The sequence below is a fragment of the Leopardus geoffroyi genome, chromosome A1 (assembly GCF_018350155.1).
Source record: "Leopardus geoffroyi isolate Oge1 chromosome A1, O.geoffroyi_Oge1_pat1.0, whole genome shotgun sequence".
Lineage (NCBI taxonomy): Eukaryota > Metazoa > Chordata > Mammalia > Carnivora > Felidae > Leopardus > Leopardus geoffroyi.
Genome location: NC_059326.1, coordinates 90,981,288 through 90,998,826, shown reverse-complemented (window position 1 = coordinate 90,998,826; position 17,539 = coordinate 90,981,288). Strand labels below are relative to the sequence as shown.

The 17,539-nt window shown below is 44.6% G+C and overlaps 1 protein-coding gene across 3 annotated transcripts; it reads left to right on the top strand.

The window, feature by feature from the left end:
• The first annotated feature begins 547 nt into the window (after positions 1–547).
• ZNF354C (zinc finger protein 354C) lies at positions 548–16,468 on the top strand. Of its 3 annotated transcripts, none has more exons than XM_045485171.1 (5): positions 551–875; positions 2,285–2,372; positions 8,837–8,963; positions 9,374–9,469; positions 15,005–16,468. In XM_045485171.1, exons 2-5 carry the CDS (start codon positions 2,340–2,342, stop codon positions 16,417–16,419), a joined length of 1,671 nt encoding a protein of 556 aa, XP_045341127.1. In that variant the 5' UTR covers positions 551–875; positions 2,285–2,339; the 3' UTR covers positions 16,420–16,468. The 3 variants fall into 3 exon arrangements, with proteins under 3 accessions (XP_045341136.1, XP_045341127.1, XP_045341117.1); XM_045485161.1 differs by lacking the exon at positions 551–875 and adding an exon at positions 882–1,053; XM_045485180.1 differs by lacking the exons at positions 8,837–8,963; positions 9,374–9,469 and having other exon boundaries at positions 548–875.
• Positions 16,469–17,539: the final 1,071 nt, after the last annotated feature.

The following is a 17,539-nucleotide window of genomic DNA, read 5'->3' as shown; positions in this document are numbered from 1 at the left end:
ACGCATCAAGCTAAGGGAGTGAAATGCTTAACACAATTTAGATAAGTGACAGGGGAGCATTGTGGACCGGGCTTCAAAAATTCTGGTCAAATCTCTTTTCAAGCAGAGTATTGGGTATGTGGGTATTGGTTTCATTTTTTTTTTTTTTAATGAATATAATTTATTGTCAGATTGGCTTACATACACACCCAGTGCTCATCCCCACAAGCGCCCTTCTCAAACAGTACCTATGCATACATTATCCTCGGGGTGTGCTACGTATTAAAATAAAAATAATCATAGCTAGCCAGTGGAGGGGGAGCTGTGGCGCGCAGAGCCTCCTAAAGGCGTTTAAATTCAGGGTTTGTTTTTCAAATCACCTTGCTGGTCTAACAAAACAAGCCTAGAGGCGGATTCAGGCAGCGGGCACTGCGAGGGGACCGCCCTATCCATCAGGTGCGCGCGCCCCCGCGTTGCAGACCCCTCGCACAGCGGGTCCCGGGGGCTCGCGCGGGGAGAGGGAACGTGCCTCTCCCGGGGGTCGCCCAGCCGCCTTCTGGGAGCTGTAGTCCGCGCGGGGCGGAGGCATGTCGGGAGTAGTAGTTCCAGGGTTCGCGGGGTTGCGGGACTGGTCCCGGCCTTTCTGGGGCTAGAGGCGCGGGTGATCTCGGTTACGCTGGGGCGGTGTGCAAGGAGCGGAGACTTCCCGGCTGCCTCTTCCCCGCAGCGGTGGAGCCAGCGTCTGTCCCGTCTGGGTGGGGAGTGCGGTGCCCGGCGGGGCCGCGCGCGGACACCGGGAGACGCCGCGCGGCCGTGGGTCAGAGGTCGGCCGGGGCGGCGGTGCCTTGCGGGTGTCGCGGGCCCGGAAGACGCGCGGGGAGGAAGCGCCCTGCCAGGTGAGCTGGGGCGTGCCGGGACTGCTGTGGGCGGGGGCCTCCGGTGGCCGTCTGCCGAGAGACTTCTCAGTGAAGTAATACAAACAATAGCTCGTGCTGGCCGAGAACGAGGTGTGCCCGGCCGTGGTGTAGCGGCTTGGATGGATTAACTCATTTCATGCTGCTGCATGCATAACCAGTAAGTTGACTGCACACTGCCCCCATTTTACAGATGAAGGAACTGAGGCACAATGGCCAGGTAATTTGCCACGTTTAGCTAAGACCCTGGACTGGAGCAAGGATTCCCTTCCTGTCCCTGTTACTTAACCATTTTTGTTTCTTTGTCAGGTCGCTGTGACTCCTTAAGTTCTCAGTCTCCCTCACATCTGCGAAATGGGGTAGCCATACATACGTTTTAGAGTCGTTGTGAGGCTTAAAAATATATGAAAAGCACCCCAGATTCTGGAATCTGTGAATACCTCTACAGCATCTTCCCTCCCCTGGCTGAGGTGCCTCAGCCCCAGATGACCCCCACCCCTCGCCCCCATACTCTGCTAGTTGAGCTCTCACACTGGGCACTGCACCCTGGAGAGCCCTCTGCATGCAAACCCAGGCAGCCAGTGCAGGCAGCTGTGGCCAGGGTCCTTCTCTGACACCTGCCTGGCGGCTCCAGGCACACTCACCTTGCTCTCCCAGTTGGGATTTGTGTGTGACAAAGAGGGCTGTTTCCCGCTGTGGATGCTGTAAGAGGTGGCACCTGTGAGATTTGTGTGTAGGGGGGCCGACAAAGCAACAGCCTGGCATGCATCTTGTGCGAGAGGGAGTGTTTTAACCACATTACCTCTGGTGAGGTAGGGTAGGTCCAGATGCAGGGGGGCGAGAGGAGGAAAGTGTGCAGGTTGTGTTATTCCCTGGGGACCAATGTAGCATTCCAGGCAGGGCCACTCAGGGAAGGCACCTGTGAGGCAGAAAGACAAGGCAAATGTGGGCAGGTGACTTGACTGTGGCTTCTTCGGGAAGGAAAGGGCTAGGTGGGGCAGGCGGGCTTAGGGTTGGCCGTCTGTATTTGAAAGTGGCAGCCTCCGGGAAATTCATGTTCATTGTGGATTTTACAGCGTGTACACTTTAAAGCTATCTAAGGACTCCAGGTATCTGGGTGAATCACAGTTTGCTTAGTCACAGCTAATAGACCTTAGGTGACCGTAAAGCATCAGTTTATAGCAGTTAGAAGTATGGTTAATACAGGGAGATGGAGATGGGAGAATTGTCTTAGAGCTGTATTGGCTTGGTGAGCATGCGTTTGCTTGGCTTGCATCATTTATGTGGTGCGGCTTTGCTGGGACCTGGTGGGCATTATGGGTGGTTGTAACTTCATCTCCCCAGGCCATCCCTTGACACCAGAGTTCCTCATGACACCTTTTCCTCTCCAGATCTACCTTGTCAGCAGTCTACACTCCTCTTGCCAGGAAAACTGAGAAGGAAAGCATGGCTGTGGATTTGCTGCCCACTAAGGTGAAAGTAAGTGAAGATTGTCTTTCTTATGAATCGCTTTCTGGGTTTAGAGAGGGTGCACATGTTTCCATTTTTTGTCTGAGTACTTTTCTCTCCAACAAAACCTGGGGAATCCAGGGTTCTTTAAGTTTTCCCCAGGATCCAGGATTCATGGAGGGGCTGCTGAGGAATGTGCTTCCTCTGTCTCTATGTCACTCTTAATTCACCCTAAATCCAACTTCATGACCAAAGACGGAGGCAGCACTCGCTGAACATGTGCTTTGGGCTACAATAAGCGCTTGGTGGGGGCATGGTGTATTAGACAGTCTTTGTCTTCACAGAGGATACAATCTTGCTTGGTGCAAAGACATGGAAGGACCAAAGACACCTTCAAAAAACACTGAGCACCGACTATGCACAGGATACTGTTCAGAGCACTGGGGTCACGAAGAGGAAAGAGGTTGTTTCTGTCTTCAGGGAGTTCATCGTATTGACCTCAGTTAGGAAATGATTAAAGGTCCAAGAGGAGTTAGGGAAAAGATCCTGGAAGTAGTGGGGTCATTTTGAGCTGATACTGAAGGCCAGAAGGAGTTCAGCTTAGCTTGGGCTCTGAGGCCAGCACTTGGGAGGACGGGGGGGCTGGGAGCCGAGCACAGGTGTGACGGTAAACTGTCCAGATGTCTTCCTTATCCATCTGACTAATTATCTCTGTCTTCTCCTCTGAATCTTGTCTACTGGCTTTGATTTATTCACACTCCCCTCCTGGGCCCTTCTTGCTCTTTGCCCTTTTTAGATCCATTTTCTTTTTCTTTTTTTTAACATTTATTTATCTTTGAGAGAGAGACACACACAGAGTGTGAGCAGGGGAGAGGCAGACACAGAATCTGAAGCAGGCTCCAGGCTCTGAGCTGTCAGCACAGAGCCTGACGCGGGGCTTAAACCTATGAAACGTTGATATCATGACCTGAGCCAGTCAGAAGCTTAACTGAATGAGCCACCCAGGCACCCCTGAAAACTGTACATTTTCTCTTTATTCCTTGAACTTGAATTCCCATTCCACTTCCATATGTATTTTTAAAAAAAATTTTTAACGTTTATTTATTTTTGAGAGAGAGGGGCACACAGAGTGTGAGCAGAGGAGGGGCAGAAAGAGAGGGAGACACAGAATCTGAAGCAGGCTCCAGGCTCTGAGCTGTCAGCATAGAGCCCAACATGGGGCTCAAACTTAAAAACTGTGAGATCATGGGGCGCCTGGGTGGCGCAGTCGGTTAAGCGTCCGACTTCAGCCAGGTCACGATCTCGCGGTCCGTGAGTTCGAGCCCCGTGTCAGGCTCTGGGCTGATGGCTCAGAGCCTGGAGCCTGTTTGGGATTCTGTGTCTCCCTCTCTCTCTGCCCCTCCCCCGTTCATGCTCTGTCTCTCTCTGTCCCCAAAATAAATAAACGTTGAAAAAAAAAAATTAAAAAAAAAAAACAAAAAAAAACAACAAAACTGTGAGATCATGACCTGAGCCAAAGTCAAACGCTTAAACCAACTGAGCCACCCAGGTGCCCCTCTTTTTTTTTTTAAAGTTTATTTTTGCGAGAGAGTGGGGGAGAGGGGCAGAGAAAGAGGGAGAGAGAGAATCCCAAGCAGGCTCCATGCTGTCAGTGCATAGCCCTTTTCGGGGCTTGATCTCATGAACTGCAAGATCATGACCTGAGCCGAAATCAAGAGTCAGATGCTTAACCAGCCGAGCCACCCAGGTGCCCCTAAGATCCATTTTCATTACTTTAACCTGAAGATCTTTCCCAAATCTCTGTTCTCAGGCCTCAACTTTTCCCTAGAGACACAGTCTAGAACTCTTAGGAAATATTTCCACATGGAAGTCCCAGCTTTCCCCCGATGCCAGCTCCTGTTCCTTCCGTGGGTTTTCTGTTCTGCCAGCCCCAAAGCCTCTGTTTTCATTGACTGCTTTCCCCCAAAGTAGTGGTAGCCTACATGTTACAAATGTAGACTCTGGAACTTGAGTTCATAAGTTCACCTCCAAGCTGGGGTTGTGACCTTGGCAAGTTATTTTCTCTCTGTGTGCCTCATTTCCTCATTTGTAAGTGGGATTAATGACATACATACCTCGTTTGATCCATGTAACAGGACTGTTAATATCTGCATTTTACGGGTGAGGAAACTGAGGCACAGAGGAGCAAGTAACTTGACCAGGGTCTTCCAGCTAGCCTCGAACCCAGATATACATTAATGTTATGCTCTGAGAACTTAAGTATACGTAAAATTCTGAGAACAGTGATGGTACATATTAAATCTCAGTAAATGCTAGCTGTTAACTACCATTATTATCATCATAAGCAGCAACGACATTATTTTAGGGCCTGCCAAATTGGTCTGCCTCTTGCCACTAGGCTGGACTTTGCTTTGATTCTCTAATTACAAGGAGATGTGTGTTGTGGGAAACCAAAATGTAAAGGCCAGCAAAATGAAGTGAAAGCAATACCCAGCCATCACCTGGGGTGCCCTCTGCCCACAGGTAGGGATTTTCACTGTCTGAGCTTTTCCCATACCCGCAAGCTTTTCTGAGAGACCCACTTGATTTCAGCTAAGGGAAGATGAAGAGGAGGATGTTTGCAACTCAGCGTTTTTTGTGAGTTTTTTTTGACCTCTAATTTACTGAAAACAAGATTTGAAAGCAGATAGAATAAAGAGTACTGTACTAAATACAGAGCATCAGTATCTGAACGTCCATTGGCTTCTCATCAGAAACAAGGGCCAGAAAATGATCGAGTGGTGTTTTACATGAAAGAAAGAAACTGTGAACCCAGAATTCTATAACCAATGAAAATATTTAAAAAAAAATTTTTTTTAATGTTTTTATTTATTTTTGAAGGAGAGAGAGAGACAGCATGAGCGGGGGGAGGAGCAGGGAGAGAGAGGGAGACACAGAATCCGAAACAGGCTCCAGGCTTTAAGCTGTCAGCACAGAGCCCAATGCAGGGCTCCAACCCACGAACTGTGAGATCATGACCTGAGCCGAAATCGGATGCTTAACCAACTGAGCTGCCCAGGCGCCCCACCAATGAAAATATTCTTTAAGAAGGAAGATGAAGTAGAGGCGCCTGGGTGACTCAGTCGGTTAAGCATCAGACTCTTGATTTTGGCTCAGGTCATGATCTCATAGTCGAGAGATTGAGCCCCGCGTTAGGCTCTGTGCTGAGGGTGTGGAGCCTGCTTGGGATTCTCTCCCTGTCATTCTTCCCCTGCCTCACTTGCTCGCTATCCCTCTCTCTCACATAAACTTAAAAAAAAAAAAAAGAAAAAGAATTAAGTAAAGACATTTTCAGATAAATGAAAATGAACCTAAGTCATGGTCAGCAGGCCCACCCTGCAATATATGCTAAAGTATATGCTTACTTCAAGCTGACAGGAAATAATGCCAGATGGGAGCTCTCACCTTAGGAAGGAAATAAAGAGCATTGGAAAAGGAGGCCATGTGGATAAATGTAAATATATAAATACTTTTTCCTCTCAGTGTCTTTAAAATGCCTATGATTGGAGTGCCTGGGTGGCTCAGTCGGTTGAGCATCTGACTTCAGATCAGGTCATGATCTCACGGTTGGTGGGTTCAAGCCCTGCCCCGCATTGGGCTCTGTGCTGGTAGCTCAGAGCCTGGAGCCAGCTTCACATTCTGTGTCTCCTTCTCTCTCTGCTCCTCCCCTGCTTGTGCTCTCTCCCTCTCTCTCTCTCTCTCTCTCAAAAATAAACATTAAAAAATAAATAAAAAAATAAAATGCCTATGATTGTTTAAAGCAAAAACAATACTGTATCATGGGGTTTATAACGCAGGTGGAGGTAATACACATGACAGTTGTGGGTCTAGAGTTCATTTATGGTTGGACTCAAAAAGCTCTGTCTTTATTTCCAGAAAAGCTCTATCTTCATCTCTGGGGAGGGCCTGGATGGCTGATTTTTGACTCTGAGGCACAACAAAGGCGGTGGATGTGCTGTTTAAGATCCCAGTGCCACTGGCTCCCCCCAGGGTGGTCATCTCAGGTGGTTGGGAGCTGGCCTACCTTGTTTGACAAGCCTTGCTTGACACAAAAAAGGCCCCTGCTGAGCGTTTCCCCTTTAAGCCCTTCTGATTCAAAGTTCCTCCTACAGATCCAGGGACACGGCCTAGGCTGTGTGCACAAGGACAGGGAGATTGCACATGGAACATGTCTCCATCCTCCAGGGCTTCGCTGCACTCTCTTTGTCTTGTTGCACTTGTACCTGTTGCCTCCCATGAGCGTGCTTGGTGAGGTCTGGTGAGTCCTGCCAGCTCTCTGAACAGGGAGCGTCTTTTTAACGATAGCATGAAGAAGGGGTGGTGTTCCCATACACTTGCAAGTTCTTGCGTTCTGTGTGAAATCAGATATTCGCTCTAATAGACTATAAAGAACTAAGGATGTATGTTATAATTCTCAGAGCAACCACTAAAAATGCAAAGAGGTGGGGCGCCTGGCTAGCTCAGGCAGAGGAGCCTGAGACTCTTGATCTTGGGGGTGTGAGTTCGAGCCCCACGCTGGGTGTAGCGATTACTTAAAAAAAATTTTTTTTTAGGGGCGCCTGGGTGGCGCAGTCGGTTAGGCGTCCGACTTCAGCCAGGTCACGATCTCGCGGTCCGTGAGTTCGAGCCCCGCGTCGGGCTCTGGGCTGATGGCTTGGAGCCTGGAGCCTGTTTCCGATTCTGTGTCTCCCTCTCTCTCTGCCCCTCCCCCGTTCATTCTCTGTCTCTCTCTGTCCCAAAAATGAATAAACGTTGAAAAAAAAAAAAAATTAAAAAAAAAATTTTTTTTTTAAATCTTTAAAAAAATGCAAAGAGGTATAGCTGAAAAGTCAATACATAAAATGGAATGTAAACAATTTCAAAACAGGGACGCCTGACTGGCTCAGTCGGTTGAGCATCCGATTCTTGATTTCAGCTCAGGTCATGATCCCAGGGTCATGAGATAAAGCCCCACATAGGGCTCCATGCTGAGTGTGAAGCCTGCTTGAGATTCTCAATCTCTCTCTCTCTCTCTGCTCCCCCTCCCACACGTGCACTTTCTCTCTCTCCAAAAAATAAAAAAATTAAAAATTTCGGAATAAATGCACACACCCTGTAAACAATGTCAGCCTACTGGAAGGGTAGAGAGTAATAAGCAAAAAATTGCTTTTCTGCTCCTCCACAAACACGAAAGAATAATCAGGGTGGACGGCTTGTTGTATTCTTCCAAATACTTTTGTGTGCACATATATATATATACCAGATCCATCTGGATAATCAGGATCTTCTCATCTCAAAAATAAAATCCTTAAGAAGATCTTCAGGGTCCTTTTAGTCATATATATAACATTCACAGGTTTTGTTACTCAGCCTACCACAACCATTGGCTTACAAATAAAGTTTCCAGAGACATCTTTGAACAAATACCCCTACTCAGTTGTGTGAGGCTCTCTTATAGTGGACTCCTAACAGTAGAATCACAAGGTGAAAGCACACATATTCCTTTTTCATGCCTTACAGCTCCTTCATATAAGAGTTGATAATTGGCCACCCTCTGATTTCTCTCATTTTGTGGATTAACGGAGTTCTCTTGGAAAAACTGACTTTCTCACAGTCCCTTTTGGCACGTGTATAGTCTTGCAGGTTCTTTGGGTCTTTTATTTACTTTTAATTTCTTTAAAATGTGTATTTTTAAGAGAGACCAAGAGCCAGTGGGGAAGGGACAGAGAGAGAGAGGGAGACTAAGAATCCCAAGGAAGCTCTGGGACCCCGGGTCTTTTAATTTCCGTAGACAGTGGATACCTATGTGACAGTCTAGTTTAGTGGTCAGTCTGCCTGAATTCAGTTCCAATCTCTACCATTTTCTAACAGATTACCTTGGCAGGTAACGTAACCTCTCTGAGCTGCTTCTTCACTTGCAAAACAATTTAATTATAGTGTCTTCCTCATAGAATTTCTGTGAAACTTCGTGAAGATACTATGTTCAAAGTTCCTGTCATAGTTCCTGACATACAAGTATTCAATAAACATGAGCTAATACTATTTTTATCATTTGCTTTTACATCTCAGAAATTCTTTTTTGTTTCGGTTCTGCTAATGGCTTTTCCAGTTTTCTGGCATTGTTCTAAGTGTATTCTGATTTTCCCCCCCCCCTTTCCTTTAATTTGGATTTTGAGTGAGAGGGAGGTGGATGTCTGTGCTCACTTGACAGATCCCAGCCTCGGATTTAAATTCCCTTTTGGCAGGAACTTGGCCTTTCTCCCCGACTTTGCCCTCACAACACATGGTGGGTTCTCAGTAAATATTTGTATAATTGTCGATGGGGGGGGTCCCAAAAGTAACATAAATAGTCCATTTGAAATATACTTAGAATCCTGGGACATCAGGGTTGGTTGTCGCACATCCCTGCGTCACCGGCTTTACCGAGTGGTGGAGAACTTGGTCCTGGGTGAGCAGGAATGGGTTTGCTGTTACAGGAGTCTGTGACGTTCAGGGACGTGGCTGTGGTCTTCAGCCAGGACGAGTGGCTGCGCCTGGACTCTGCGCAGAGAACCCTGTACCGGGAGGTGATGCTGGAGAACTATGGCACCCTGGTCTCGCTGGGTAAGGAGGCTGGTCTGTAAGGGAGAATCCGCTGTGGGAGCGCCTTAGAGCTGCCCCTGTGGGGTTCAGAGTCCGCAGTTTCTCCCCTAACGAGCCCCTGGGAAAGGAAGAGCCTCTGCGGAATTCAAGGCATGCATTTGTGTCCGGATGCCCTTCCTCTGCCTTCCTCCCACCTGCCTCCTGACCAGGGTGATCCTCCTCCTGACCAGGGTGGTCCTCCTCCACTCACTGGGTCCTGTGGGGGGTCAAGGGGGAAGAGGGATAAGGCTGTGTTGTTTCTGAACCAAACCCACCCGCGATGTGCTGCGTGCCCCACCTCCCCAGGCTCCCTTCTCTGCCCTGTTGGCTCTGGTTTGTGAGCTCTGGACTTGCCCCATCTGCTCAAACTCCATTCCCTTCCCCACAAGCAGGGATTCCATCTTCGACGCCAAAGGTGATCTGCCGGTTGCAGCAAGGCGAGGATCCTTGCGTGGTGGAAAGGGAAACCCCTCAAGACGCCTGTCTGGGTGAGTGCGCGGCTGGGAACCGGGCACAGGGTGGGGTGTATATGAGAGCAGGTCAGGAGGAGGCGGTGCTCTGAGAATTTTGCTGGAAGTGCTGAGCCAGGGCCCCCTCATGGGAAGTTCCTTGGTGATAATGGTTTTCTTTGCAGCAAAAGGCCCCTGAGTAGACCTCTTTGTTTGCTTAACGCGCCCCCCTTTCCCTCTTTCCTTCTCTGCCACTTCACCCACTTCCTTCTGCTGTCTTGGCCTCTTGATCTCCACGGTTTTCTTTCCATCTGCAATTACACATGACAGACTTGAAAAACTTTACACCTTCGGTTGCGTCTTGAATTCTTTGTAATTTCTCTCACAACCCCATATTTCAGGGTGTTGTCAACGCTTCCGTGTCTCTGGTTTCTTAACCCAGCATTTCCCTTTTATGTCCCTGGAGACTAGGGCTGTCGTGTCCCACTGTGAGAGTCAACCAGCTCCCCTGGACCTCTGTAGCTTTTCTGGTCCAGGGCTTGGCATGCTTTTCCCACAGTGGACCAGATGGTAAATATTTTGGCATTGGGGGCCACAGGTCTCTTTTGCAGTCCTTAAACTCCGCCATCTTAGTGCAAGGTAATGCAAATGCAGACAGAGACAGTAAGTAGTCAACCCATAGGTGTGGCTGCCTTCTAGCACCAGAAGGAGGTATCAGCTGGAGTTGGCCCAGAGACCTGTAGTTTGTAGACTCCTCTTCTAGCCTAGTCTAAGCTCACTGGTCTTTATCATAAAACTGTAAGTTGTTGAAGTTAGAAGATCACTTGAAGACCGTCAAATTTAGATACCTCTCTTTATCACGGAAGAAACAGTGCATCAGAGATTGTCAAACACTTTGCTGGCAGAGCTGGAAAAGCTGAAAAGCAGTGAGAAAAGCCTCGATCACCAGTGTAATTTCTGTTCACCGTGTGACACAGCCTGGGCAATATTTTGTGGTTTGTGGTCTTTGTGGTTTGACCTTTATAATCTATGATTCTTGCCTTTATTGGCATGTTTTGTTTGCTCGTTGTCTTCACAAATACTTTTCACCTTTATTAAAATACAGTTTTCTAGGGGCGCCTGGGTGGCTCAGTCAGTTAAGTGTCCAACTTCGGCTCAGGTCATGGTCTTATGGTTCATGAGTTCGAGCCCCGGGATTCTGTGTCTTCCTCTCTCTCTGCCTCTCGCCAACTCATGCACGTGTGCATGTGCACTCTCTCTTGAAAATAAAGAAACATTAAAAAAATTAAAAAAGAAAAGAAAAATACAGTTTTCTCCAAAGAAAGAGTTACTGAATAGTACAGCCTAGCACATAAGATCATGATTTGACTTTGGACATTTCCTGATTTCATGTTACCCCTGCCACGGCTTCCAAGTGCTCTGAGCTACGGGGAAAGTTACCTACCTTCTCTGAGCCTTGTTCTCCTCTCTCACCTTCTGGGCCATCAGCAGAGTGATTGATCTTTTCAAAACTCAGGTGTTATTCCCATACCTTAAGAGACCTTGTTGTTTCTCTCTTTATCCACGGAGTAAAGTAAAATTCCTTAATGTGACATTAAACCTACTTCGTAGCCTGTCTCCATGTTGCTTTATAGGAATCAGTGGCCACTTCCACTCCGGCTCCATGTTCTGGCCAAACCTGAACCCTCATTAACATTTGTGTGTCATTCCTTCTCGGGTTACTGCTTCCCCCTTGTCCACAGGAAACCTTAGATCCATCTGCCCCCCCTCATCTGTGGGTTTTTCTTATTTTTTCCTGCTTCCCAGTCAGCATCCATTTTCCAGTCAGTCGCATTCATACAGCACTTTCTGGATGCCTTGAACACATCCATTACAGCATCTGTTGTAGTGAATTATAGTTATTCTCCTGTTATTTCTTTTCCTAATTGGATTGTGCATATTTAAGGAAGAAACCAGGTCTGTCTTTGAATTCTGTGCCTGTAGCATCAAATATACTGCCTTCACTTAATATTTTTTGAGTGTAATTGAACTGCCTTTATGATTAACTCAGTGCCGAGGAAGCTCAGATTTAAGTACTCAGTGCAACCAGACCATGGCAGCTATATCATTGTTCACCTTCCACTCTGTCCTCATTCTTACCAAATAAGGCCACCGTTTCCTATTATTATCTGCCTAAGAACTTACAACCCCTCCTGTGACCTGTATTATTATTCTGAATTCTTCTGCCAGTTGTTCAGGAACTCTGTGTTTGGCTTTACCCTGTTATTCCAGAGGCGCCTGGGTGGCTCAGTCAGTTAAGCCTCTGACTTCGGCTTAGGTCATGAGCTCACAGCTCTGTGCTGACAGCTCGGAGCCTGGAGCCTGCTTCGGATTCTGTGTCTCCCTCTCTCTCTGCCCCTCCCCCTCTAGTGCGCTTGCTCTCTCGCGCGTGCACCCTCTCTCTCTCTCAAAAATAAATAAACATTAAAAAAATTTTTTTAAATGAATTCGAACCTGGATTTCCTCTTTTAGTCATTAAGCCCCTCCCCCCGCCCCCAAATAGGTTTACTTTCCCCACAGATGACTTTGATCAGGCCTTCTTTCTGACTCATAGACTCCTCTTTTCGTTTTCTACTGAAATCCATCCCCTCGCTCTTTATTATCCAGCTTCCTTTATAGAACCACTCCTTGCTAATACTGTTCGTGTTGGTGTCTTGGTTCTCTGAACCTCACACCAACATTATACAGCCGAGGCTTCTCATATCAAGGAGAAATGAACCATTACTGTTTAATCATTTGTACGTTTCATATTATCATTGCTGATTATTCACTATTTGTTCAATAAATGACTGGGTTTCAGGAGTCTGTTATAAGAGGAGGGAATCCCTTTTCATTTTTGAGGTCACCTGCTCTTCATAATTTTTCCAACTAACTCTGCCCAGTTTTGTTGTTTTTTATGTTTATTTATTTTGAGAGAGAAAGAGAGCACAAGAAGGGGCGGGCAGAGAGGAGAGACAGAATTCCAAGCAGGGTTCGCACCATCAGTGCAGAGCCTAATGCCAGACTCAAACTCCTATACTGTGAGATCATGACCTGAGCCAAGATCAAGAGTCAGTTGCTTAACCGATTGCACCACCCACATGCTCCCATTATTTTTTTTTATGCAAGACACTCTAATTGCATGCTTATCATGTGCACAGTAAGGAATTAACAAATAATGATGTTAATGTTTATAATGTTAATGTATAATATAGGTATATAATATACATTATAGTGTGTATAATATACAATATGTATGTATAGTATATACATATATACACATAATATGTCTATATTAATATACACTAATAATGTACATTAACAAGAATCAAGATATTCTCCTTGAACAAACACTTGAATTATTTTCAGACTTCGTGTATGTATATATGTTAAGTGATAGAATGTTTAAGTAAAATATGTTTTGGAAGAGAGAGAGAGAGACTGATTTAGGCTTTAGTCATTAAATTTCTTTAGAAAAATGAGATTAGAGTAGCCTATTAGATTTCTGGATGGGCAGGGAATGTCATATTGTGACAAAGGATAAAAAGAGGGGAGGTACCCTGGTCAATCCTTTAACTTGCAAACTGTTAGGTTTTCCATTAACATCTTGAAGAAAAATCTATATTTTTATACAGATTTATAGCCTGTGTGCCTTTTTCCTCTTATTATTTAATTTTAATCATATATATTTTATTACTAAAACCTGATGGATTTTTATTAACCTAAATTTAAATACATACAATTACCTAATTACACAGACCTAGTTTTAACCTATTTTCAATCATGGATTAATTAAAGAAAGCCAGATTTGAGCCCACAGTTCCATAGAATCAGCTCAAGCTGAATCCTTTCACTTAACATCATATCTGAGCTTGGGGCTTGGGCATATTTCAGAACTTTGGGGCATATTGACTCCACATTTCTTGTAAACTTTCATTTGTCTAAAGAGATTCTCACAGGGGTGCCTGGCTGGCTCAGTCAGTGGAGCATGAGACCTTTGATCTTGGGGTTGTGAGTTTGAGCCCCATGCTGGGTATAGAGATTACTTAAAAATAAAATCTTTAGGGGGCGCTTGGGTGACAGTCTGTTAAGTGTCCGACTTCGGCTCAGGTCATGATCTCGCGGTTCGTGAGTTTGAGCCCCACGTCAGGCTGTGTGGTGACAGCTCAGAACCTGGAACCTGCTTCGGATTCTGTGTCTCCTTCTCTTTCTGCCCCTCCCTTACTCAAACTCTGTCTCTCTCTTACTCTCTCTCTCAAATAAATGAATAAACATTAAAAAAATTAAAACTTTAATAAATAATACAAATATAAAAAGAAAAAGATTCCTACAAAAGGAGGTCAGTCTTCTGGTTGCAGCTTATTAGAAGAGATGACTGTATCTATTTTTCCTCGTGATCAATTTGGAAGGGAAAAGTGGGGGCAGGGAGGTGTGAACAAAACTGTTATTCCTCCAATCACCAGGGATAGGTTGTTGCACGAGGCTGATTTATTACATATTTTCCTCTTCTTTATAGTCAGCATCTTGAATTTAGATCAGAAATCCTCAATACAGTCATGCTTCAGGGCTGCTATAAGTTTGAAAACCTGAGCACCCTCTTATTAATAGACTGTTTCTCCTTTCACAGACTATGATACGAAATCATATTCATATACAGATTCACAAAATTTAAGGAAAACATCACAGATATTTTTAAATGATCACACCTAGAATTTCAGCTATGGGCACTAACATCATAAAATCCACATGTGAATAGAAAGAAGATACGGGTGCCTGGCTGACTCACTTGGAGGGGCACACAACTCTAAATCTTGGGCTTGTGAGTTCGAGCCCCACGTTGGGTGTAGAGATTATGCAAAAAATAAATAAATAAATAAATAAATAAATAAATAAATAGATAGATAGATAGATAGATAAGTAAGTAAGTAAACTTTAAAAAAAAAAAAAAGGAGAAAATAAAGACAAGTTACCTACCTCATGGCCTGGAATACAGAACAGGAAATGATACACTGAAATATGCCACAGTTTATTCAACTCGAGCTTAGGAGCTAACATTTTTCTGTAGCCTCATACCTTCAGCTCAACCCGTTCTCTCTGCCTCTGCTTCTCTCAAGTCGCAATGTCTTTGTTTCCAGTGTTAATCTGTTCACTGTATTCTCCGACACCACTCCTTCACCTGTTTACCACTCTTCCTTTCCATCCTATCCTGTTTTTCCCCAGTGGCAAGTCCATATTTGAGATCAAAAGAGGTATAAAACCTCTTTTATTTATTTATTTTTTGAGAGAGAGAGAGAGCAGGGGAGAAGGGCAGAGAGAGAGGGATAGAGAGAATCTCAAGCAGGCTCCACTTTCAGTGCAGAGCCCGACATGGGGCTGGATCCCACAACCCTGGGATCATGACCTGAGTTGAAACCAAGAGTCGGATGTTCAGCTGACTGAGCCACCCAGCCGCCTCTCAGACCTGTTTTATATGTACTATTGCCAATTTTACTGTTCCACGGTTGCATGTTTCTCTCTTCCCATAGAGGTGCCGTTAATGCTTCTGATCCACTCCAGGTTTCAAGACTTGGCCTGAAATGGAAGCCTCACCTCCCAGACAGGACATTTCTATAGAAGAAACATCTCAGGGAATAATAAAGAAAAAGTCCATTAAGTTTGGTCACTGGGACATCGATTTTGGACAGACTTTGGAATTGGAGAGTGGAACAGAACAGGAGCAACGGAAGAAACCTCTTCAGCAAATCATGACCTCACACAAAAAAACTGTGAGTGGAGATGTAAAGCAGACACGTCTTGAATTGGGGAAAGGCTTACTTATAAATACAATTCTTGTCACACAACAGAGTGTTCCTATAGAAAGGATACCCAATATATATTACACGTTTGGGAGAGATTTTAAACAGAATTTTGATTTAATGAGATGCATCCAGATTTACCCAGGAGAAAAACCTCATCTTTGTAATGAATGTGGGAAAAGCTTCAACCAGAGTCTCCATCTGATTGAACACCAGAGAATTCACACTGGTGAGAAACCCTACAGATGTAGTGAGTGTGGGAAACCCTTTAGCCACAGATCCTCCCTTCTTGCCCATCAGAGAATTCATACTGGAGAGAAACCTTACAAATGTAATGAATGTGAGAAGGCGTTTAGCAGCAGCTCGACCCTAATCAAACACCTGAGGGTGCACACCGGCGAGAAACCCTACCAGTGTAAGGAATGTGGTAAAGCCTTTAGCCAGTGTTCAACCCTCACTGTACATCAGAGGATTCATACTGGAGAGAAACTCTATAAATGTGCTGAATGTGAGAAGGCCTTCAATTGTAGAGCAAAACTTCACAGACACCAAAGAATCCACACAGGGGAGAAACCCTACAAATGCAGTGAATGTGGGAAAGGTTACAGCCAGTTTGCATCCCTGGCTGAACATCAGAAGCTTCATACTGGAGAACAACTGTGTAAATGCTTGGAATGTGGGAGAACCTTCACACGCATCTCCACCCTTATTGAACACCAGCGAATTCATACTGGTCAGAAACCCTACCAGTGCAATGAATGTGGGAAAGCCTTCAACCAGTATTCATCCTTCAGTGAACATCGTAAAATTCACACCGGGGAAAAGCTTTACCCATGTGGAGAATGCGGGAAAGCCTTTGGTTGCAAATCCAACCTTTACAGGCATCAGAGAATTCACACTGGGGAGAAACCCTACCAGTGTAATCAGTGTGGGAAAGCCTTCAGCCAGTATTCATTCCTAACAGAGCACGAGAGGATCCATACTGGCGAGAAACTCTACAAGTGCATGGAGTGTGGGAAAGCCTACAGTTATAGATCAAACCTTTGTAGACACAAAAAAGTTCACACTAAGGAAAAACTCTATAAATGGAAGGAATATGGGAATCCTTTTATCTATAGCTCCTCCCTTACTCAGTATCAGAGATTTCTCAGAGATGATGAGTCCTATGAAGTTTAATTCTTCTCTCAAATGATTCAAGACTCCTCACTGGAGAATAATAAATAGGGCACAGACTCCAGATCAGATAAAGATTTTTTTTTACTTTGGGAGGAAATATGCTAGTTTCCACTAAGTCATGGTAAAATTGATCAATGGAATTATGAAGAGCACCAATTTGTCAAATTTTATAAGAATCATTAAATATTAAATGCTAAGGTTACAAAGAACATATAATAATTTTTAAATTCATAGAAAAAATATAAAAAGCCTAACTTAAAAAAATAGTAAAAATAATGGAATGTGAGTTTTGTTTCTTTTTCTTTTTCTTTTTCTTTTTCTTTCTTTTTCTTTTTCTTCTTCTTTTTCTTTTTTAGAGAGAGAGCACAAGTGGGGAAGAGGGGTGGTGAGGGTAGAGAGAGAGAGAAAGAATGGGAGAGAGAATCCCAAGCAGGCCCCACACCCAGTGCAGAGCCTGATGCAAGACTTGATCTCACAAATGTGAGATCATGACCTGAACTGAAAGCAAGAGTCGGACGCTTAACTGACTGAGCCACCCAGGCACCCCTAAGTTTTGTTTCTTTCATTAGAGTTTATTCCCTAAGAGTAAGCTTCAGTATGAATTTTCTTTTAAAAACGGTCATTGAGTTAAAGTGAATAAACGTGAGGCCTATAATTTGCCAAAATGGCAGGCAAATACAGGACACACGCTTTTCAATGAAGAGAAGCTCAAGATAAAAAGGAATTCTTTAAATTCAAATTTTCACATGGAAATAATCAAGCTCAATTTTTCATGAACTGTGTCACTGGCAGGTTATATATATAAATATTTATATATCTATACACATATGTGTACAAACATACATATGCACAAGCTTTGGAATATATATTTTTTCCAAAAGTTTTTGATGATTAAAAAAACATGGTTTCATTAACCTAGAATTCAGTTTTGGAAATTGAAATTTTTCCCAAAGTGAGTCTCTTTTCCTTTTCCTTACATTATTTCTTAATTTGACATGACTTGACATTACTGAATAGTCTTAGGCTAGTATTATAGAAGGTGCAGTAAATTGAGGCCAGTGGAGAGAATGTGATGCAAATACTCTGTTTTCTGTTGCAGAAGGTACGTATTTGCAGAATC